Source organism: Onthophagus taurus, chromosome 11 (genome assembly GCF_036711975.1).
Source record: "Onthophagus taurus isolate NC chromosome 11, IU_Otau_3.0, whole genome shotgun sequence".
NCBI classification, from domain to species: domain Eukaryota; kingdom Metazoa; phylum Arthropoda; class Insecta; order Coleoptera; family Scarabaeidae; genus Onthophagus; species Onthophagus taurus.
In genome coordinates this window covers 10,231,774-10,256,868 of record NC_091976.1, presented here as the reverse complement: position 1 = coordinate 10,256,868, position 25,095 = coordinate 10,231,774, and the positions used below count along the sequence as shown (strand labels likewise).

At 36.5% G+C, this 25,095-nt stretch overlaps 2 protein-coding genes and 1 long non-coding RNA gene across 3 annotated transcripts; 2 read left to right on the top strand and 1 right to left on the bottom strand.

Annotated features, from left to right (window-relative positions):
- Positions 1 to 6,459: 6,459 nt before the first annotated feature.
- On the bottom strand, positions 6,460 to 15,342 carry LOC139431954 (uncharacterized). Its single transcript, XR_011641984.1, has 3 exons — positions 14,903 to 15,342; positions 14,568 to 14,845; positions 6,460 to 6,628 (listed from the first exon to the last, which is right to left on the bottom strand). It is a non-coding gene; the product is annotated as an uncharacterized lncRNA (long non-coding RNA).
- Positions 15,343 to 16,834: 1,492 nt separating this feature from the next.
- LOC139432080 (uncharacterized) lies at positions 16,835 to 18,609 on the top strand. Its single transcript, XM_071200418.1, has 2 exons — positions 16,835 to 16,926; positions 17,481 to 18,609. Exons 1-2 carry the CDS (start codon positions 16,835 to 16,837, stop codon positions 18,607 to 18,609), a joined length of 1,221 nt encoding a protein of 406 aa, XP_071056519.1.
- A 349-nt stretch (positions 18,610 to 18,958) lies between these two features.
- On the top strand, positions 18,959 to 19,948 carry LOC139432079 (uncharacterized). Its single transcript, XM_071200417.1, has one exon. The coding sequence runs from the start codon at positions 18,959 to 18,961 to the stop codon at positions 19,946 to 19,948; it is 990 nt and encodes a 329-aa protein (XP_071056518.1).
- The last annotated feature ends 5,147 nt before the right edge of the window (positions 19,949 to 25,095 follow it).

Sequence of the window (25,095 nt, the reverse complement as noted above, 5' to 3'; positions counted from 1 at the left end):
GCCGTTGAAATTAGATCGATTAGAAACCCCGAACCGAATTGGCCGAAATTTGCGAATGTTTGAAGAAAATCGGTTTTTCCGGAAAATAGGAAATGATTAGGAACATTTTCTGTTCCAATCTAAAGCAAGAGGCGACCAGGAATATGATGTCGTTGCAATTAGATCGATTAGAAACCCCGAACAGCCCAAAATTGGCGATTGTTTGAAGAAAAACGATTTTCCCGGAATATAAGAAATGGTTGGGAAAATTTTCTTTTTGAATCTGAAGTAAAAGGGAACCAGGAATACGATGCCGTTGAAATTAGATCGATTAAAAACCCCGAACGAGCCGAATTTTGCGAAAGTTTGAAGAAAATCGATTTTCCCGGAAAATAAGAAATGGTTAGGAAAATTTTCTTTTCGAATCTGAAACAAGAGGCGACCATAAATACAATGCCGTTGAAATTAGATCGATTGAATACCCCGATGACGCATTTTTTTCAGTTTAAAATCTATGGCTGAAATCTATGGCCAACTTCGCACGCGTTTATGAAAAGGCCTTTTTTATAAAGTCATGGCCAACTATGGTTTCCATTAGAAAAATTACAAGTTTGTGTCATAACTCAAAAAATATTGGTTAAATAAAAAAATCAGTTAGACTGCTTTATTAAACATGTAATAGCCTACAAATTTTTCCTTTATACATTTTTCCTTAAATCAATAATAACGGAGCCATAGGTATGTAACGATATAAAAAAAACTGTTTTCTCGAGATGTCTAGTTAGCCACGCATTTTATCCAAAAAAACAAAAAGCTCATTAAATTGAGTTCATGCAACTGCAATTCTTTCCCTATTTAGTCGTCTCTCTATCTCCGCTAGTTTTCAAGATCTCTATACTAAACATGGAAAAAATAGTGTATATTGTATATTGTATACTGTATATTGTAATAATAACCGATTACACATAATTTGGTCATATTCGATTGTCGCATTGATCGTAGAACAGTTTGTGAACAATTGTAAAATAATGCTAGATACTATACACTAGTGAATTTCGATATATTTCATTGTTCTTTAATGTTTTAATCCTAAGATATCACTTGTAAAGTCGATACGAATACTGTTGGGAATAATTCACGAGCACACCCTATATAATCTGAACGCATGTGTTTAGCACAATGAAATTTGGTACGGAAGTAGTACTAAAGTAGTGTAACTTACCCTCACATAGAGAGCGGCGCAACTCTGCTGGGAGGGCATACATTAATAGCGAGAGTATCCCCCTTGAGCGGCGCGTACCATTGCTACACGACGTGGCATGGAGCTGGCCAGGGAAGCATTCGTATACGGTGCTCTTCCACAAAGGTCTGTACAACACGCACGATGTGCGGTCGGGCGTTGTTGTGCATGGCAGACGTGGGCGCCGCCGACCGTATGGAAGCACAACGAGCCGTAGCACCTCATCTACGTATCGTTGACCCATCATCGTCTGCTATACACGTAGCAAACGTGTACGGCCACCATGTGTAATCGCACCCCATACCATAATACTCGGTTGGTATAGGGCGTTCTTGCACACACTGCTCGAGTAGACCCTCACCGCGTCTCCGACGAATCAAAATTCGCACGTCACCGGTGCTCATTTCGAATGTTGATTTGTCGGAAAACAAAATATCCCTCCACTCGACAATCCATCAATGTCTAGCGTCGACCCACTCGTGACGTATCCACTGTAACGATGCCATACAGTTAGCGTAGTTAGTGCGTTTTGGTTTTGGTCCCACTGACAGTGACGTGTATAGTTTCGGCAAAATCAGACTTACACAGTGGCGTACATGAAGAAATGTATATTATCATTATTTTTTTTTTATTGAGCAGGTTTTTCAAAATTTGATGTGCAGTTTATACGCTATATTGATTGAAATGTTTATTAAGGAATGTAAACTTTGAGTTCTTTTGTAATTAATTATTGTAACCGTATAAATTGTGAACGGTTTATTTCTTACAAGTAAATTAAAGATGATATAATTAGAATTTTACAGTACTTTCATGGTAAATAATGCAGTAAAAATATTGTATTTGCAAATAACATTGATATTTTGTTTCAAAATTTTTATTACATAACAAAAAACTTAAAACTTAACTTATAAATAGAAATTTTAAAATAACTCTCATTGATTTGAAAATACTATTTGTTTGTTTAACATATGTCAAAGCCTTTGATTATATATAATATGGATTGAGCTAACTGAATATATCTACTAACAAAAATGTGGCTCAAGGTGAATAGACGCAGATGGAAAGCGATAATGTGAAAGTGTAACAAAGATAGACATAAAACGGTACTAAACAGACGGGCTCATGCGCACAAAAGTGTCAAACCTGACGTTTATCGTTTTGTTGTGTCACAGCCAGTCACACCGTTATGTTTAAAAATGTATTGTTTCGTGTGCAAAGTTCGCGATAATACAGTTTCACATCACCTGTAAGTATTATAAATAATAAGGAAATTTTATTTTATTTTTTTTTTTTTTCTTTTTTCATTTATTAATTTTGTTTTAAATTTACCGCCAAAATTAACGCACGCCCATTATATGTCAGTACGCTTCTATGTCTATCTCGGTTCGATCACCTTGCGTAAGCTATCTCTCTCGTTGGCTCAATCCATATTATATATAATCAAAGGTCAAAGCCTAGATTCTTGATTTATTAACTTGGTTTCATTAAATAACTTTACGTTAATAAATTTTGTTATTATTAACTTTATACATTGTATTTCATGTCCATCAATAACATCATCATACACATGATCTGCAAAAAGATCATAAATATTTTGAGGTAAACTTAATAAAATGGAATTAGTTAATTTTAAAAATATGTTCGTGTTATTGAATAATACATTTTGTCGTTAATAGCCTCTAATAATTTTTTCACTAATTAAGTAAAGTTTGACTACAAACTCAGAAGCTTTAGTCAAAACCCCATATGTCTTTTATACCTATAGCATTGAAATATCACTAGTTCCTTCTACCATATTTAAACAAAATTGGCAAGTAATATCAGTTTTTAGAAAATAGTAGTTAGGTAGTTAAATGCATGTTCTCTAAGTTCGCAACGTCTATAATGTCCAGTGTTTCAATTTCAAAATATACCGTATTTTTCGGACTATAAGACGCACCCAAAATTGAGTCCATTTTTCTATGTGAAAAGGTGCGTTTTATAGTCTGAAAAATACGGTACTACTAAAATGTTAACTTCGTCAAAGCCAAAACACAAATACGCACACAAACCTTGTTTACTTAGGAGAGAATTATTCATTTATTAGGGTTCGAGAAACATGGATAAACATTAATCAGTTAAATTTATTTTCAAAGAAACCATAAAAAGATTGGTTTGTTCGGAAATACTCGGTGATCGTCGGCCGGACGGTCCCATCTGAGCGCGTTCCGTTCTGGACTGAGTGAAAACGTAAACAAAACACATCGAACGCTGGTTTCAACTCTTGGTGTTTATATGTGCTTCTAGTAATACAATTTCTTTGGTGCATACCCACAACCATTCCTTGCTCAAACTCGCTTAAGGTCGTATTAAACTTTGTTCGTGCGTGAAATGACCTTGAAGAATACCATTTGGCTTGTTTCACAATATTTTAGTTCATAGATGTCGCGCCAAGCACTGTTTGAGGAATAAAATAAATTCACGACTCGTCTTCGGTTAGAACCCGGGATTCCCCTCATGCCTCTATATGCGGTGTGAGTCTCATTTGTTCATTTCGCTTTTCTACCTTCCGTGCGTTGGTTGATCTCGTCGGGTGTTTGTTGTTTTTCAGCAATTTATTTTCTTTCCATTACGACCAGCCTTTTTAAAGACTTTTTAAGAATTTGTTTCATTTTACGCAAGGTAACTAGATTTTATACTGTTTTATAAACTGTAATTATTTAAAAAATAAAATAATTTGTTTAGAAATATGTTGTTCAGTTTGCTTATTTATTTTGTTTATTAGTGTCCATTGAAAAAGCTACTATGCGTACTGCGACTGATACAAGACCATAAAATAAGAAAAAAAGTATTATACACTAAGATCCGATAACTTTTAGTTTTCAATTGAAAAAATAAAAAAATTGATTGATACACTGAATTTTTTATTACATCTAATAAAAAGTTGTCGGTGTGTCAACCTAATTTTCTTACTGTTTCAATAGAAAACAAAAAGCGATCGGACTTTTCTGTCAAATAATTTTTCTCTTATTTTAATAAGGTCCTCTATTGCGCAGCACCATGCATTGTAGTTTTTTCAATAGCACCCCGTATAAAGCTTATTTAAAAATAACATCTTTATCCTTATAAATTTTTTTGAGGACGCATTATTACCGAAATATTCGCTACAGAATGGGGCATATGATAACAGATTTTTCAGTTATAACTCTTTTATTAGTATGAAATTTTCAAAAGTAGTGTAGGAAGTTAAGATCAGTAAAATTATGAAAAATTGTTTTTGAAAATATTATGGGAAGGGTTTCGCATCGCCAGACATACTGTATACTTATTAATTTTTCTCTTATCTTATGTTAGTATTCAGAATGTGACCTCCGAAAAAGAAGACTCGATCAACATTAACAAAATACATGGGAATAGAATTGTAAATATCGACTACTTTGTCGACAAATTGTTAAGTTTCCAATACGAACACGCAAAAAAATGTACGTTTGGAAGACTTACTGTTGTAATTTGTATCTTTTTATACACATTTTTGCTTTTTTTATTTGTATTTATATTAGTTTTTCTATTCGTCAAGAATCATAGTAATAAGAGGTTTTTGTTTTGTTTTCGTTGTTGTTGACAACAAGCGCGTCATTTTTGTAAGAGCGTCGTTTGAGTCGTGTCGTACCTTTAACAATAAATAATTCGTTACAACAAAAAGCAGCAAATTGTTATTCGTTACGAAGAAGTGATAACCAGCGCTATAACATACGTTATATTATTCAACATGGTCCTTCGAGCCGGATAAAATTAATTATCGTCGTTTTCGAGAATATCATCAGTCGTGGTTGCCAAGCAACACAAACAGAAAAAATTTGGTGAGCTGCGAATTCAAAGGAAATTCTGAAGAACTTTCGTCGGGACACGTTATCCACGGGCCGGAAGCATCCCCCTTTTAGTTTGAGTGTGTCGTAAGCATATAACCCTTTTTTTCCATTTCCTTTTCCCTTGCTTAAATTTGAATCAATTGCGTTGCGTTCATTTTACGTATTATCATGTCGGAAATAGAAACTTTAATAAAAAAAACGTGGCATTGTCAAAGGCAAGCTAACTAATTTTTCAAAATTTATTACTAAATCGAAATTAGATGATAAGGGTAGTCTCGATCAGACGTGGGTTTTTGAGTTGGAACAACGGTACGATCGTGCACTTAATTTAATTAGTAATTTCGAAATCATTCAGGAAAACATTGATAAATATAATAAGCGCCGACGGGGAGGTGCAAGCGTTAGCACGAGAAAATTTTGAGACGGCTTTTTACGCAAGCACTGCGGTAGCCAAACGTATATTAACAAATAGCAAAAATTCTCGCAATTCTTCTCTCATTGTCAGTCCTGCTCCGGAGCAATGCGTAAAGTTACCGGTAATTGATTTACCTAAATTTAATGGAAATAGCGAATCATGGCTGGAATTTCACGATATTTTCGAGTCATTGATTCATAATAATCATGCCGTAAATGACGTTCAAAATTCCATTATTTGTTATCAACTTTAACGGGTGAAGCTCGACAAGTAATTGCGAGTTTAGAAATTACCAATACAAACTATGATGTTGCGTGGGATTTAGTTTGCAGTCGATATAACAACCCTCGATTATTAGTGCAAAATCACATTAAGGCACTTTTTAAAATTAAAAGAAGTACTTCCGTCAACTCGAATGTAATACGCACTTTAATTGATAACATTTACGTGCATTAAACACATTAAAGGAACCCACCGATAAATGGGACACATTAATTATATATTTAGTTTCCACTAAATTGGATTTTGAATCAAACCGTGAATGGGAACATCAAAAAATACAGATTGATAAATCCACATTAGACGATTTATTGGATTGCTTAAAAGGTAGAGCTGATTTATTAGAATCACTTGAAGATAAAGGGCCGTCTAAATCGTTAGTTAAACATCAGTCAGCTACTAAAGCTAGATCATTTGTAGTTTCAAGGCAGATAGATGCAATAAAATGTGTTTTGTGCAAGGCCGAACATAATCTTCAACATTGCCCTGAATTTCTTCAACTTAACATACAAAAACGTGTAGAGCAAGTAAAAAAATTGAAACTTTGTATGAATTGTCTTCGATTGGGTCACTTTATTAATCAATGTAGGTCAGGTCTATGTAAACAATGTAAATCTAAACACCACACCCTTCTGCATATCACATATAATCGTTTAGATTCGCAACAATCACCAACAACACAATTACAAACTCTCACATCTAGTTCATTAACATCTGTACAAACTTTATTATCAACTGTCACTTTACATGCATTTGATCGGCGAAATAAAAAACACACATTCCGTGCACTACTAGATCCAGGTAGTCAAAGCAGCTTCATAACGACAGAAAGGTCGCGAAACCTTCTTCGCGAAAGGTTGCATCTCCCTGAAACAAAAACAAATATCAGCGTTACGGGAATAACTCAATCTAAATCTACAATTTCTAGTTCATGTTTGCTAAAATTATATTCCCATTGTACTAATTTTTCACTTCAAGTTACGTGTCTAGTCCTTACAGTAATTACTAGTAATTTGCCTCAGTTCGCTATCGATGTTAATTTGTTAAAGATTCCTGCTCACCTACGCTTAGCAGATCCTGAGTTTTATAACCCAAATAGTATTGATATGTTGCTAGGCGCAGATTACTTTTGGGAATTGTTGTAATGTCCCTTTTTATGGAGGGCTTGGATGATGAAATGAAACCCAATCTTCCCTTTACTAATTTGTACTTTATTTCTATTACTAATTCTTATACCTAGTCGATGCCGACTGTCGCTTTTCAACGTCGACTCGATTACTTACATATTTGCTGAGGTGTATATTTTACCTGAGTTCAATACACTTCAGCTTTTGCCTACAATGCAATCTACCTTCACACCTTCCCGGTTTTATAAAATAAAATTAACGTTACAATGTTTATTTTATTTATCACTATTAAAATGTTTTTTTAACTATAATAAGGTTTAACTCTATTCTTATGTACTACAACATGCTTATTGTTTATTTTTAAAGTTACGTTAGGCGCCTGATCAATTATAACTTTAAAGGGTCCCTTATATATTGCTTCCATTTTATTCTGTCCTTCACTTTTTAACAACACTTTGTCATTAAATTTATACTTAACACTATTAATCTTATTATCTAACTTACATTTTCTATCGGTTTTTGATTGTATTAAGTTTTTCTGAGCATCATTCCATGCACAGCTTAATCGGTATTTTAGTTCGTTCGGATAGTTATCAAAATTATAAATGGGCTCTCTATTATTTAGAGTGTTGAGTGGCAAATTACAAACCTTTCCAAAAACTAACTCATGAGGAGTGTATTTAGTTTCACTATGGACGGTATTGTTAAAAGAAAAACACCAAAAAGGTATCCAAGAACTCCACGTGTATGGGAATTTGTTGGTTTGTATGCGTAAATACGCCCCCAGATTTTTATGCGTATTTTCGAGAGAACCTAAGGTTTCATGATGGTAAGCGGTAGAGGTTAGATGTTTAATTCCCAACATTTGTGCTGATTGTTGGAAAACTTTTGCTAAAAATTCGGTACCTTGGTCGGTAACAATATCTTTCGGAATCCCAAATTTTAAGATGAAATTATTAACAAATGACCTTGCCACCGTTTCAGATTCCTTGTTTTTAAGCGGATAAGCTTCTACGAACTTACTAAGTTCACACTGAAGTGTCAGTATGTATCGATTATCGTCATTATCCTGGGTTATGGGTCCTACAAGGTCTAAATATACTTTCTCGAATGCTGATGACGCTGTTGTTGTAATTGTTAGAGGTTCGATTTGATTTTTGGAATACTTGTGCCTCTGACAGTCGTCACATTTTTTAATGAATTTTTCTATGTCACTCTTTAAATTTACCCAAAAATAATATTTTTTCACATTTGCATACATTCTATTCACACCGGCATGACCTCCGGTCGGAAGCAAATGAAAGTCGTTTAAAATTAATTGTCGAGTTTGCTTGCAATTTATGCCTTTTGCATTAGAAATAATGTTAATTTTAAGATTATATTCTCGTATTCGATTGCAATCATTTGTTAAGCGCTTAATTAAATTTTCATTTTCTTTATACTTTAATATAAACAATTCTGGAATTCCATATTTTTTACAAATACTAGATAAAGATTTCAACTCTGCGTCTAGAGCTAGAGTCGATAAATCATTAATTATATAAATTATTTGTAATTTTACATCATATAAAAGCTTTCTCGACTTAATTAATTTATTGTGAATAGATGATAATTCTCTTTTGTTTAAACATCTTAGTTCTACTGAACTCAGAGGTTGCTTCAACAGTTCGACAATACCAGGGTGGCCAGTCCTTGTATCATCTTTAGTACTTTCGTCAATCTCTGAATTTGCAGCTTTCTTTATTTCGTTTTTAGCTTGAGCTCTCGTTGTTATAAAAACATTTTCTGTTAAAACTTTAAGGTCTTTGACATCAATTTTTATTCTTGACAATGCGTCAGCAGGCGCATTCTGCGTACCCCTCACATAATGCACCTCAAAATTATACTCTTCAAGAACTAACCTAAACTTTGTTAACCTGGACGACGGATTAGTCATTCCAAACAGATATACCAAAGGTCTGTGGTCTGTAAAAATTTTGAATTTACGTCCATACGAATACGGTCTGAAATGTTTAATAGACCAAACTATAGCCAAAAGTTCCTTTTCGATTGTAGCATAGTTAATTTCCGCTTTGTTTAAAGCTCTACTAGCATATGCAACTGGTCTATCATCAGAATTACAAAGGACAGCCCCAATTGCGTACCCAGAAGCATCAGTTCTAAGAATAAATTGATTATCGGGAGAAAAATTTGGATACTGTAAAACTGGTGGTTTTATTAATGCCTGTTTTAAACTATCAAACGACTTCTGACAGTTTTTATCCCATTCAAAACTTACTGATTTTCGCGATAATTTATTTAAAGGAATAACAATTTCAGCAAAATTTTGAATAAATTTACGATAATAATTAGCAAAAGCTACGAACCGTTTAGTTTCATCGGCTGACTTAGGTACGGGATAATTTTGAATTGCAGTAATTTTGTTTGGATCGGGATAAATACCATCTGCCGAAATAAGATGTCCTAAATATAATATTTCTTTTTTTAAAAATTGACACTTTCCTGGATTGAGCTTCAAATTCACTTTTCGAAGCCTATCAAGAACTTTAATTAAATTTTGATTGTGATTTTGTAAATTGTTTCCGAAAACAATCAAATCATCGAGATAAACGAAACAAGACTCAAAATTCAATCCAGACATAGCAATAGTCATGGCTCTTGAGAAGGAACTTGGACTGGTTTTCAGCCCCATAGGCAGTCTGGTCATCTGAAATTGACCTTTACTAGTTGTAAAAGCAGTGTATTTTCTACTTGAAGGTTCTAATTCGATCTGATAGTACCCCTGTGAAAGATCCAAATGTGAAAAGTAAAATGCACCAGCTAACGAATCTAATATATCGGTAATATTTGGTAAGGGAAACCTATCATCTTCTATGTTTTTATTTAAGAGTCTGTAGTCCACAACTACCCTCCATTTTTTATTACCGTTAGCATCAGGTTTTTTCGGGACTATTAATAAAGGAGAGGACCAACTAGATTTTGTTTCTTCGATGATTTTATCAGTTAACATTTTGCTAATCTGTTTGTCGATTTCTTGTTTTTGACTATGTGGTAAGCGATATGGGCGTACATAAACAGGTTGTGCATTTTCCTTTAATTTTATACTTTCTTTTACAACGTTTGTTACAGTAACATGATCATTTTCTAATAAAAATATGTCAGCATACTTCGCGCAAATTTTTTGGATTGAATCTTTTTCTTCCTTATTTAAATCTTTTGTGTTAATTAAATCTAATAAGTTATCAACTCTTTCTAAAGAAATCTGGTGATGATCAAAACTAAATAAATCATAACTTGATAAATTTGATGTTGTAGGTTGGAAGTTTCTAATTTTAACAATAGTATCATTGGTATTTAAAAACCGAACTGGAATCATGTGTGATTTTGGGTTAGCTATAGCACCAGCTATAAAAACTCCTTCGCAAATTTCAATAGAATGAATCACACACTCATCGGGGTCATCTACCCAACAGTACTTAACTATCTCGCATCGGGGAGGAATTGTAGTACAATTATAATAATCTGATTCTAAAGGTATAGTAATTGTACCAAAAGAAAGTAAAAATTTTTGAAAATTAATATTTGCTGAATGTTTTATGAGAAAGTCTGTTCCAATAATTCCATCCATTCGACCTCCAGAATCCTTTAAAACTAAAAATTCGTGATTTATTTCGTAATCAAATGCAGGGTTTAAAGAAAGATTAACTGACCCAATTGATTTTGTAGAGCCAGCTATTCCGTTAATAACTACTTGTTTATTTGTATTAATGTGTTCATTTGACTGTAAAACTTTTGAAAAAATTATGCTTACCGAAGCCCCCGTGTCTATAAGAAAAAATAAATCATTTGCCCTATATCGCATACGCGCATAGTTCATACCATTCATGTTTAAAATTACCTCGTCATTTTTCGTTTTATTCACGAAAAAACCTTTCATCGGATCGTGAATTATTTTCTTCCGATGTCATGTTTTCCGCATAATAAGCACTTTGATTTTGTTGTGAATGTCCGCGGTTAGTGCCCCGACCTCGATAAGGCTGACGCTGTACTTGTATTTGTCCACGGTTAGACTGAGGAAACGAATAATTATTGTTTCGATAATTAAAATTACCTGAATGTGCAAAATTTTGATTTTGAAATGGTTTACAATTTTGAAAATTTTGAAAACCTCTGTTTCTTCTGTAGGCATTGCCAGCAAAACCTCTCTTACAATTTCTATTTACACCCCTGTTTCCTCTATTATAACCTCCCCGCTTATCATAATGAAACACACTAGATGAAGATGGTTTATTTCGTTCTTCATCTTTCGCGGCGCTTATTGCATCTCTCAATGTTGAGCAATTTCTGGCTTTAACTATCATTCTAATGTCATGGTTTTTAATTCCATTGCAAAAAGAATTAACAGCAATTTTTTCATTGACCACTTTCAAAGATTGCAATAATGTTGCATCATTTCCTGCCTGAGCCCAAGTAAGGTTACTCAGAAGTTGTTCAATTTCTTGACCAAAATCATCTATAGATTTATCGAATTGATGCGCTTGATGAAGTTGGTTAGATAAAACTACCGCAGACTTTTGTGTAACAAAATTAGCTCTTAGATCGCTAGTTAGGTCTCCTACCGATGTATAAGTACTATTTAACCGAATTTTTGCATTCTCAGAGAGTCGAGTTTTTAATATGAAATTTATTAACCGTGGTTGGTCTTCAACTTTTACCATATCTGAATATAACTTAATACAATCAATTAAGTTTTTCGTGGTATCCTCATTTCCGTCCATCGACGGTAGTAAACTACCAGCTACTTTTAAATCAAAAGCTTCACCCATTGTTTCTTGAATATTTAATCTACTAATGAGGATACCATGAATTTCCTTAATTACGCTTTCTATCTCTTTATTATAGATACTAATTTCATTCGCTACATCTACGTTTTTTAAGCTTTCTTTATTATCCCGAATTAATTGTTTTAATCTAATTGTAAAATCGTTTAATATTTCTAATTTTTTGTTATTAAACACTAAATTTTTTCTCGCGTCTTGATTATCTTTTATTCTATTAGTTCTAAATACCTTAATTTCATTTAATAGTTTCTTGAAAACCTCGACGATTTCCATGTAGGTCGGAAAATCAACCGAACTTTACACATCACGCGCGCACATTACTGGTCTTCACGAATATTTAAAGCGATTAGGTCGCGGCTCCTGATTATTTCTCTTCGCATCTTCTTCTGCATCCTCTTCTCACATCGACGCCACAAGAAATATCCAATGATAACCACAATGAAGAGTATTACCACAATTTCCGTAACATATTTTACACTAAAGGGGACATCCGAAGTAGTACCGCCACTGTTACCAGCTTGGCTAATTATAACCTCTTTTTCCTCTTTTGATTGATTATAACCCATTTTCGATTATGCGATAATTTTCGGTAATCTTCAAAACTGATGTCGTTGATTCGTACAATTCATTTTTTTTCAATTTTCTTTATTCGTTGTATCCTGGCAGGATCGCCATGTAATGTCCCTTTTTATGGAGGGCTTGGATGATGAAATGAAACCCAATCTTCCCTTTACTAATTTGTACTTTATTTCTATTACTAATTCTTATACCTAGTCGATGCCGACTGTCGCTTTTCAACGTCGACTCGATTACTTACATATTTGCTGAGGTGTATATTTTACCTGAGTTCAATACACTTCAGCTTTTGCCTACAATGCAATCTACCTTCACAGGTCAAATAAAATTAGATGATGAACCGGTTATACAAAATGCAAGGTTCGGGTGGATTGTTTCAAGTCCGGTTCAAACAAGCGCTGTGCCTTCTTTCCAGTGCAATGATGTCTTTAAATTTAACATTAGCAAAAATACAACTATGGCACGGGTTACCAAACGATCTATTCTATCTGAGATAGCTCAAATCTTCGATCCGTTAGGGTTATTGAGTCCTGTTATCATAAGGGCCAAAATTATCCTTCAACACATTTGGTAGGAGGGATTGGATTGGGATGTTTCACTTTCAAATCAAATTTACACACGTTGGTGTGAATTTCGTGACATGTTAGTTCTATTAAATTCCATTAAAATTCCACGTCATATTTCGTTAAAAAATGCAAATGAATTTGAACTACATGGATTTTCAGATGCATCAATTAAAGCATACGGAGCTTGTGTTTACTTACGAGCTACTAATTCTTATAATAATTGTTCGGTTCAATTAGTATGCGCAAAATCCAGAGTGGCTCCAATAAAACCTACTACGGTTCCGCGATTAGTACTGCTTGGTGCTTTGTTACTTACCGATCTTGTTAATAAAGTTAGAACAGCTTTAAATCTAGAAATTAAAAGAGTAGTGTACTGGACGGACTCTAGTGTTCTGATAGGATAGCTAGGAACTGATCCTAGTAAATTACATACATTCGTTGGAAATCGCATTGCGCGAATTCTTGATTTATCGAGAGCGTCTGATTGGCGGTACGTTTCAACCGAGCACAACCCCGCAGACCCCGTTTCACGCGGCATAGACTCGGGAGCCCTCGCGGATTTAACAATATATTGGTGTGGTCCTGTATGCTTAAAGCAAGATGAGTCGTTATGGCCACGTAGAACGTTTCGTTCTGAAAGTTTACCGGAAATAAAGGTTAACGTTCTAAAAGCTACTATAATTATTGAAGAATGCGTTATTCCGTTCACGCGCTTTTCGACCCTATTTCGGCTACAACGTGTAATAGCATATTGTCTAGGGTTCATTAATAATTGTTCAAATAAATCTGATAAACGAATGGGTTCTTTAAAATGTTCGGAATTGAATGAAGCGCAAATTTATCTAATCAAATGTAGTCAACGAAACTCATTTCAGGATGAAATCAATCATTTAAGTGGCAAGGGCAGTTTGCCGCAGAAAAACGAACTAACTAAATTAAACGTATTTCTTGATCACACTGGTATTATGCGCGTAGGCGGTCGATTACGCAATTCGTCTTATAACGTTGATAAAAAGCACCCGATGCTACTTCATAGTAAACACGTGTTAACGCGGTTGATCTTCGAACACGAACACGTACAACTTCTTCATGCAGGTCCGCAACATTTACTAGCTTCAATAAGGGATCGGTATTGGCCGATTGGGGGGAGAAATCTTGCCAAAAAGGTAATCTTTAATTGCATGCGTTGTTTTCGAGTAAACCCGCGGGTGTCGCAGCCTATTATGGGCGATTTACCATCGCAACGTGTTACTCCACCACCTCCGTTTAGTACCACCGGCGTCGATTACGCTGGCCCGTTTCTTTTGAAAGATAGGAAAGGTCGCGGTTCTAAAACTTCAAAATGCTATATTTGTCTATTTGTATGCTTTATAACACGTGCTATACACCTTGAATTGGTGTCGGATTTGACTTCTGAATGTTTTATTGCAGCACTGCGGCGTTTTGTTGGTCGCCGTGGAAAGCCGTCTCAAATTTTTTCGGATAACAGTACCAATTTCGTCGGCGCGAATCGCGAGCTTCACGAGTTAGGAACGTTCCTACAAGGTTCCAATCAATTAACCGATGTGATTGAGAATGAGTCGATTAATTGGTCATTCATTCCCCCTAATTCGCCTCATTTCGACGGTTTATGGGAGGCAGGTGTTAAAGCAACCAAATATCATTTAAAGCGGGTCGTTGGCAATGCAATACTTACCTTTGAACAATTTTATACGCTGTTGATTCAAATTGAAGCTATCCTAAATTCTCGCCCTTTGTCACCCTTGTCCACGGATCCCAATGATCTAACACTCTTAACTCCTGCGCATTTCTTAATTGGGAGAACGCTTTCGGCCCCACCAGATCCAAGCCTGGATCACGTCAAGTTAAGTCGGCTGTCCCACTATCACTATACGCAACGAATTCAGCAAGACTTTTGGAAGCGTTGGTCAAAGGAATACATTTCGAAACTCCAACGCCGTTCCAAGTGGTCAACTAAAACAGAGAATCTTAAAATTGATGAATTGGTTGTAGTAAAGGATGACAACTTACCAACATTGAAGTGGTTATATGGTCGCATTATCGCTTTACACCCTGGATCCGATGGTTTCGCAAGAACAACCAATAAACTTTGCCCGCTTCCAATGACAAATTAGTACTAATTTTGATATTATTTACTTTTTTTGTTATTGTTACCTTAGGTGATTGTCTATTAGATATAGACAATCAAATAATTTGTTAAAATATGTTTTCTTTAGAGCTCCCCCCTCCCATATGCTCACTAATTTTTCTTTTGAAAGGCAGTCCTTTCAAGGCGGGGGACATGTTGTAATTTGTATCTTTTTATATACATTTTTGCTTTTTTTATTTGTATTTAAATTAGTTTTTCTATTTGTCAAGAATCATAGTAATAAGAGGTTTTTGTTTTGTTTTCGTTGTTGTTGACAACAAGCGCGTCACTATCAATAAGATTTTTGTAAGTGCGTCGGCGGCGTCGTTTGAGTCGTGTCGTACCTTTAACAATATATAATTCGTTACAACAAAAAGCAGCAAATTGTTATTCGTTACGAAGAAGTGATAACCAGCGCTATAACATACGTTATATTATTCAACACTTACCATGGTAAAAGAGTATCGAAGGGGACTAATGGACAAAGTGTTATTAGTTTGTGAGTTTTGCAACACCAAGTTTGTTTGTAGTACACAAAATCCCCAATCGATGTCATTAAATATGGCTGCTGTATGGGGTACCGTTGTCAATGGGAGCCTATACACAGACAAATGATTTATTGTCAACACTAGATGTTCCCATAATGAGTTTTCCGAGATTTTCTAAAATCGAGCGGCAGTTGTGTTTAGAATTCATTCGATAAAATTTCATTTTGTTATGTTTATTTCTCATATTTTATTTAATTCAATTTTTCGTATAGATTGTACATTTTCGTGCCGAAATTTTTGTATGCGTTCGCTCCGCCCGCAAGTAGAAAAAAAACCAGTACTCGTTTTCTTCGATTTGCTGTTACGACACAGAGAATAAAGATGAGTTTCACAATGAACTTTAGTGCGTTTCTGTTCAACAATTTCTTTCACAAGTTTAGTTTTCATTAAAGTTCTAAGTGTACATTCTGGACAAAAAAGCAAGTACAGTTTTCTATTGACATTTTCGAGATCGTATGATTAGTAGATCAATTCATTTTCAAAAACGATCGTGAATAGATTAATCGAAAACAATTTGGTCCTTCGAGCCGGATCGACGTTTGAATTCTTCCGGTAGGATGTAGTTCGCGACGGTTTGTTCGAATTATTTCGTAAAAACTGACGATTAGTAACTTTTCTTTCGCCATCGGATTTCTTTTAAATAGACATTTTCGGTGTTTGAAAGATGGCTCCGCTCGGTGACGGGACGGACTTGAACCCGTTTTTCGAACGGCAAAATGAAGTATTCGGGCTTATTAAACGAACTATTGACAATTTAAAAAAGATGGGTCGAGCTAATTGGACCCGTGGAACTGTTCAAAGTCGTCTTGAACGGCTTGAATCAAATTGGAATGACTTTAACGATATCCATAAAAAACTCGTTCCATATAAAATCGAATATATAGATACCGTTTATTTCAAAGAAGATACTTTTACTTTGTGCGAGGACGCTTATTTAGACGCGAAAAGTTTCATGCTTGATTTATTAAATCTAATGCCCGTGCAGGGTTCCGAAGGTTCGGTCGGCCGGCCTGTCAATCAGCAGGGTTCCGGGGGTTCGGTCGGTCAACCTGTCAATCAAACAGTAGCAACAGAAGCTCCTTTTATCGCTAATACTCCAGTGGTGCAAACGGTGCGCGTTTCGCCGGGTTCGAGACATCTTCCCCAGATTCATTTACCCACATTCGACGGCGGTTATGCTATTGGTCGCAGTACAGAGACCTTTTTTGCTCCATGGTTAATGATAACGCCGATACTTCCGATGTTGAAAAGCTGCAGTATTTGAAGATGAGCTTAGTTAAAGAGGCGGCTCAGTTAATTGAAAACTTATTAGTAACCAGTGCTAATTTTCAAAGGGCGTGGAATTTGCTCTTCGAAAGGTACGAAAATCGTCGCTTGTTGATCGACGCGCAATTATCAATTTTGTTTTCCGCCAAGCACAATAAATGCGCAAATTTCAACATCAAGCCATTTACTTCATTCGTACCACATTCACACGCCGGTGCTACTAGCTACGGCTTTGATCTTCGTATCAAATTCTCGGGGAGATTCTGTAATTGTTCGCGCATTAATTGACCAGGGATCAGAAGTTTCTTTTATTAGCGAGTCTTTGGTGCAGCGACTTCGTCTTCAACGACGATCAGGAAGTGTACCCATCTCCGGCATCGGTTCGCAGAAACTGAGTATCTCCACTGGTATAACGACGGTTCGGTTATGTTCGCGTACAAATCCGTTTGTATCGTTTAATGAGGAAACTCTAATTCTACCCAAACTTACAGCATATTTATTTACCCCAAAAACGCTCAGCTCACCTTCCGTTTGAGCTAACCGATCTTCCACTAGCGGACCCTGAGATTACGTTTCCTGGAAGAATAGAATTAATTCTTGGTGTTAGTTTATTTTCTAAAATTTTATAATCCGGAGTTAAACGAAGTCACGACGGCGGGTTGATTGCGCAGCAAACTTCTTTCGGGTGGATTCTTTCCGGAGTTTTGTCGGACCAACCGTTAACAGATTCAAATCCGCACGAATTTCAATGTTCCGTTGATCAAGAGTTTATTGATTTGATTCAACGTTTCTGGAAGCAGGAAGATGATTCTGCTACTGTCCTGCGCCTTTCGACTGTTGAACGCGAATGCGAAGAACATTTCGTTCGAACACATACTCGGGAAGATAACGGGCGTTTTGTGGTGCGGTTACCATTCAAAAGGTCGCCAAGCGAGTTGGGGGTTTCCTATCCGGTTGCGATTCAAAACTTTAAGCGGTTGGAATTGAGATTCGCGCGAAACGAGAAATTTAAAATCGAATATGAGCGATTCATAAATGAATACATCGAGCTAGGACATATGCGCTCCGTGCCATTAAATTTAAACATTCGTAATTTTTATTTACCGCATCACGGTGTCATCCGCGAATCTAGTTCGACGACACGGCTACGAGTGGTATTCAACGGTTCTCAGTTAACTTCCTCCGGGCTTTCGCTTAACGATTGTTTATACACCGGACCTAAGCTTCAAACCGAACTCGTTGATGTACTTTTGCGGTGGAGGCGCCATCCAATTGCTATCGCATGCGACCTCGAGAAAATGTATAGACAAATTCGAGTTCATGAAATGGATCAACCATTCCAGCGTATTATATGGAGAAATAATTGTTCACAAGAACTTCAAAATTTTGAATTGACCACTGTCACATATGGTCTTTCATGTGCTCCGTACTTAGCCATCCGTTGTTTACGCCAGCTAGCCTCCGAGCATTCTGAAGCGCAACCGTTCGGTGCCGTAATTCTTCAACACGACACGTATGTAGACGATATTCTTTCCGGCTCGGATGACGTCGACGACGTACAGGAAATAATTTTCCAATTGACTCAAGTATTAAAGGCGGGCGGATTCACTGCGCGAAAGTGGATATCAAACGTTCCGGCATCTCTTTCCCTACTGACGCCCGATTTACTAGCCGAATCTTGTACATTAAATATCGAAGATGACAAGTCTCCTCGAGCATTGAGACTTATGTGGAATAATGCATCACTTTCTCTTTTGTTTCAACAAACTTTATGACTCTATTGATAAAGTAAATAAACGCACCGTACTTTCGTTCATCGTGCGATTGTTCGATCCCCTCGGCTGGCTTTCGCCTCTGATTATTACCGCGAAAATATTCATGCAAAATCTTTGGACTCGTAATTTTGAGTGGGATCAACCACTTCCGGAGGATCTCGAGCGGCAATGGAAAACGGTTGTTGATGATTTTCGCGGTGTTCCGATGATAAGGGTACCGCGATGGTTGGGTTTAAGTCGGTAGGTAGATTCGATTCAGTTGCACGGTTTTGCTGACGCGTCCACTAGTGCTTATGGAGCGGTAGTTTATTTGCTTGTCTTTAATAACGAGGAAGTACGTGTATCCGTTATGTTTTCTAAAAGTAAAGTGGCGCCGCTTAAAGTTGTCACTATCCCGCGTCTCGAACTGTGCGCGTGTGTATTACTGGTTCGGTTGGCAAAGCGTGTAAGGTCAGCTCTTGACATTCCCGACATCCCCATTCATCTCTGGACTGACTCTACTGTGGCTCTGGCGTGGATCTGCAGTCAACGATCGAAATGGAAGGACTTCGTCCGCAATAGAGTCACCGAGATCCACGACCTACCGGAGGCGCAATGGCGTTATGTTCCCAGCGGAGAAAATCCCGCCGACCTCGTATCGCGAGGGGTTCCCGTTCGACAGCTGAGAGAGGCGACGCTGTGGTGGTCTGGACCTGCATGGTTGTCTTCATCTTCCGGTGACTGGCCTTCTCTCCATCCGGACTTTTCTTCTGAATCAGAACGAGAAAAACGTTCAACTCCTGCATCACATACTGCGACTCCGTCTGATGAAGGGTGGAATCTCAAACACCGATATTCCTCGCTCAATAAACTATTACGCGTCACAGCTTGGTGTTCGCGAATATTTTCAAAATCTAGTTATGTTTCAGACGTTTTAACACCCGATGAAGTGGATAAAGCTCTAATGTTTTGGGTTCAAGAGTGCCAACAACTTTCTTTTCGTAAGGAAATTCGTGAGTTGCTGGGCGGTCGAGTAATTTCAAAGTCGAGTCCATTATTCCGTTTATCTCCATTCGTCGACGGGAATGGCTTTCTCCGTATTGCCGGGAGACTTAGATTCGCAAATCTAGAGTGGGATGAGAAACACCCTCTTATTCTACCAAAGAGATCCCGCGTCACCGAGTTGTTGATTGACAGCCACCACAGAAGAACGTTACATGGGGGAACGCAACTCATCTTATCATCAATTCGACGACGCTTCTGGATTGTCGGGGGTCGTGTTCCAGTGAGAACATTTATTCAGAGGTGTATGGTTTGTGCAAAACAACGAGTCGTAACCAGTCAACAATTGATGGGATAACTGCCTGCACCTCGTGTTACTCCATCTAGACCTTTTCTACACACCGGAGTGGATTACGCCGGACCATTTCTGCTCCGTACATTCCGAGGACGTGGTGGTAAAACGTATAAGGCTTACTTAATTCTTTTTGTGTGTTTAGCCACATCAGCTGTGCATCTTGAGCTTGCAACCGATTACACGACTTCCGGCTTTATGGTGGCATACAGGCGATTTTCTGGCCATAGAAGTATAAGTCGATGTCTATATAGCGATTGCGGAACTAACCTAGTGGGCGCCGATCGTGAACTTCGTTCATTATTCGCAGCAGCTTCGAAAAACTGGAAAGAAATAGCCAACATGTTAGTCGATGACGGTACGAAGTGGAAGTTTAACCCTCCTGCGGCTCCACACTTCGGTGGTAAATGGGAGGCTGGCGTCAAGTCCGTTAAGACACGTTTGAGGAGGGTGGTGGTTCTATGTTGCTCACTTATGAGGAGTTCACTACGATCCTTATACAAATCGAAGCCGTCCTCAACTCAAGACCGCTATGTTCGCTGTCCGACGATCCCGGTAGTTACGATGTGTTGACACCGGCTCACTTCCTCATAGGCGGTTCTCTGACAGTAGTGCCAGAACCATCTCTCGTCGACGAGAAGATTTCTCGTTTGTCTCAATGGCAGCTTTTGCGACGGATGTTGGAAGATTTCTGGAATCACTGGCAAAGGTTCTATTTGCAATCAATACAAAATGCCACCAAATGGCATGTTCCTCATAATTTACCACAAATCGGACAACTAGTCTTGATTAAGGATGAACGCCTCCCTCCCGGTAAATGGACATTTGCTCGTATTGAAAAAATTCACTATGGTCCTGATGGACACGCTCGAGTTGCAACGTTAAAAACGCCAACTACAACGCTAACACGTCCCTTCGTTCGTCTGTGTGTCCTCCCTTCAACTGAATAATAGACACGCCCATTATAATTATGTAATTTTTATTATATTTTGTTCGGTCGTAACGGTTTGTGGTTAATATTTCAGTTTATTTTCATTGAGTACGATTCAGTCACAGATGATTTCATTTTCCACATTCGGTATCCTCTTCCGGAATCTTAGTAATTCCATGTGGAAAATTAGCCGGAAGATCACGTTCAATTTATATGAGTTTTTCTTTCAATTATGTTTTAAATGAGTAAAATTATATATTTTCATTTTCTCTTTCTTTAATTTGTATTCGGTTGCCGAATGTTCGGCAAGGCGGGCGGTATGTTTAGAATTCATTCGATAAAATTTCATTTTGTTATGTTTATTTCTCATATTTTATTTAATTCAATTTTTCGTATAGATTGTACATTTTCGTTTTATTTTCGTGCCGAAATTTTTGTATGCGTTCGTTCCGCCCGCAAGTAGAAAAAAACCAGTACTCGTTTTCTTCGATTTGCTGTTACGACACAGAGAATAAAGATGAGCTTTACAATGAACTTTAGTGCGTTTCTGTTCAACAATTTCTTTCACAAGTTTTCTATTAACATTTTCGAGATCGTATAATTAGTAGATCAATTCATTTTCAAAAACGATCGTGAATAGATTAATCGAAAACAAGTTGGAAATTACTTGGAAAGACCAAGTATGGTTATCCATGGAGACGGCAGGAAAGGAGGAACGTCGCCTAGCAGAGGATTCGGGTGACATTGACAAAGTATGTTGATGGCGGCTGGAGTAAGCGTTCGTATGGTCATAACTATAATGCTGCATCTGGGGTGGTATGTTTCAACAAGAGGATATAAATAACCAAAATTAGTTTATATTATTTGCAGGCAGTTATTATTGGAAAGCGAACGGGGAAAGTAATATTTGTTGGTGTACGCAACAAGTGTTGCACCGGTTGTTGCCGTGCGGAAAATAAAAACGTGGTTGTTCCAAAGCACGTATGTTTTAACCCTGGAACAGCACACTAGGTCTCAGAGACCCGAGCTTATTATCAATTGCGCAAACGCACGCACATTGTACGTTTGTACAGAATACCACCCAAATGTAAATTTAGTTCTTCGAGTGCCAAGGTGGGACGCGCATTAATTTTTAGGTTACAATACTTTCTTAAGCTGTGAAAATTTGGAGAACATATCTATGGGTATGTCAGACCCAAGTGTGAAGTTTACGTATAGTATTTATTCTTTATAGCAAATGTAATTTGCAGTGCAATGGCTTCTTGTAGTTCGGAAAATCGTAGGCCACTAACCCAACGTGAATTGGAAATTGAGGCGCAACGTAGTTGGGATAATGAGAATGAAACCGAACAACTTCAAGATTTTTTTGGAGATGATGAATCCGATGAAGATTTTATGAAAAACAATCTGAGAGTGAAAGTGAGAGTGAGGAAAGTGAGAATGAAGAAATAAGCAGAGAAGAAGATACTTTGCTAGGAAGAAATGGACATCGATGGACGACGAAAATTCCGGAGGCTCGAGGTCGCCCTACGCGAGAAAATATTGTAATGCATTTATCAGGACCCAAAGGAGAGGCCAGAACGGTTCAAACTCCTCTACAAGCTTGGAGTTTGTTGTTCAACGATCATATGATGAATATAACTGTTTTTCATACAAATGAAGAAATTGCACGAAAAAATATTGCTGTTAACGTACAAAGCTACACGAAACCAACCAGTAACAGAAATAAAAGCTTTCATTGGGTTATTGTACCTCGCAGGTGCATTACGCTGTCACGCCTTAAATCGCTAGCGTTGATATCTACATTGAAAATCCACACAAACAAGGACAATCCCAATTCCTCAACTTTTCCAACCCAAGTGTTGTTGCCGCAGGTACCTGGATGACTCAGTGGAGACGGGGGGGTACAATTTAATTTATTTAAAGGCGCCACCTCGTTAATCCTGCGACACCCACTAACGAGGAAGTGACGATGTGTGTGAAATAGGGTTAAGGTAGGTTGAGGAGATACTCATTCACAAAATACACAAAAAAAAATTTTAAGGTAAAGCTCGATATAATGAAAAAAAAAAAATAAACACAATTTAACAACAAAAAGAAAATTTCAAAACGATCAGTAATATTTAAAAAAAACAAGAATAAAAGGTAAACGCTTTAAAAAAAGAAAATAAGATTGTAAGTACGCGCAATTCCCCGAAAACAAAGAGCTCAGTGTTGACGAACAAATTGATCACATTCCAACTCAGAGAAGTGTCAAACAATCAAATCTTTTACAAAAAAATAAGATAACTAAAATTATATAGGTTTATATGTACTGATGTTAAATGAAATGAAATTATAAATGAATATGGAAAAGTTAAAAAAAATTACCCTTAAGGGAATATGTAATTATTATAAAAAAAAATTCAAACAAGAAATAAAATAATATTTTTTTTTTTTAACAATTAAACAAAAACACTCTGACCTTTATTTTCTTTTCGTTTTATCAAAAACTAAGTTGAGAGTTCCTTTTCCAAAGTACATGAAAATTTCCAGTGGACGCCGTCAGGTTGGTGGTCGATAAGGTAAGGATGGATGTTGTTATTCCAAAAATAACTTTCCCAAAAAAAAAATCTCAAACACCTTTCTGTTTCAAGTTTCTCAAAATTCCAAAATGGCCGTGGATGGATACCACGATTCGTCGTGTCGAAAATTTCGATATAAATCGACAATATATAACGGCTCAAATTATTTTCGACCGATTATAAATGTATTATTTTTTTTTAATTGTAAAGTAGAATAATTTTTAATTTGTGAAAGAATAAAATACTACATAACTGAAGGATTGAACATTAGTTTTAATATTAGAAACATTAGATTACTAAAATAATTAACTCAAAAAAAAAAATAGATAACTTCGGTACTAGCTTACCTCACAACGTTACGAGGCTAAAATACAGCCGAATTAAAGATTAATACTGGGTTTTTTTCTACTCCGGGAAATCCCGATCGTAATTAAATACTTTGTCGATGTTTGGTGAATAACTCCGCCAAAAGCGTAATTTTGTCTACGACCCAAACCAATTACAAAAATTTTATCTTCAAAAATGTCGTTTCAGGACAAAAATGCTTCAACATACATTAAACGCGTGAGACTGTCTAGTGCAAGTGACCGAGTTAAAAATGCGGAAAACGCTTAAATACCCGTTTCCAAAAATCCGCAAAAAAATTTTATATCGAATCCGAGTTTCCGACTCCGAGTTCAAATCAATTTCGGTAAACGATTAAATAAGATGAATCACCTCATCTGATAAAAAGCCCAAATTCAAAAAAAGAAAAACTTGAAGAGTTAATTCCAAAACTGTTAAATTTGTACCAAAAATTAATTAAAGCAATGCAAATACTAATTTAATTCCGCCTTCTATGAATTAAAGATTAAAACAAAAAAAAAGACAACGAAAAGGATTGATGGGAAAGGAAATCTTCAAACCATTTCAACCCTCTGGCGTCACCTTCTGAAACACGAACCAAAACAAAACAAACCAAAAAAAAATCAACTGTAAATCGAAACTAATCAATAATATCGAGCTTTACCCTGAAACTTAAGGAAAGGAAAAACAAAAATAGAGAAAACGACATTAGTCAAAATAAAACTGTAACAACGCATATTCAATTCCAATTTGGATGAGGTCTGGTCTGTAGCATACGGAAATGGAATATTTCGTGCAACAATGTCACAACGAGTTAATTTTTTGGCTTCGTGCCTTAGGTTCGATTGCAAAGAAACTAGAATTGAAAGAAGGTTGATTGACAAACTCGCCCCTATACAAGAATTATGGGATATCTTTGTGAACAATTGTTTAGCATTCTATACGCCATATGAATACTGTACCATTGACGAGCAACTTGTTGCATTTCGTGGAAAGTGTCCGTTCCGTATTTATATGGCTAGTAAACCAGATAAGTATGACATTAAAATATTAATGATGAATGATTCCAAAACGTATTATATGGTAAATGCAATTCCCTATATCGGAAAAGTAAACCCAGAAAATGATTCGGTACCTACTTATTATGTCCGAAAGCTTTCAGAACCTATTAAAGGAACTTCTCGGAATATAACATTTGATAATTGGTTTACGTCAATACCATTAGCAGATATAATGTATAACGAATATAAAAAGGGAGTAGGCACATCATTATTTGCATTTGATAGAAAGAAAACGCTTGTGTCCTATACACC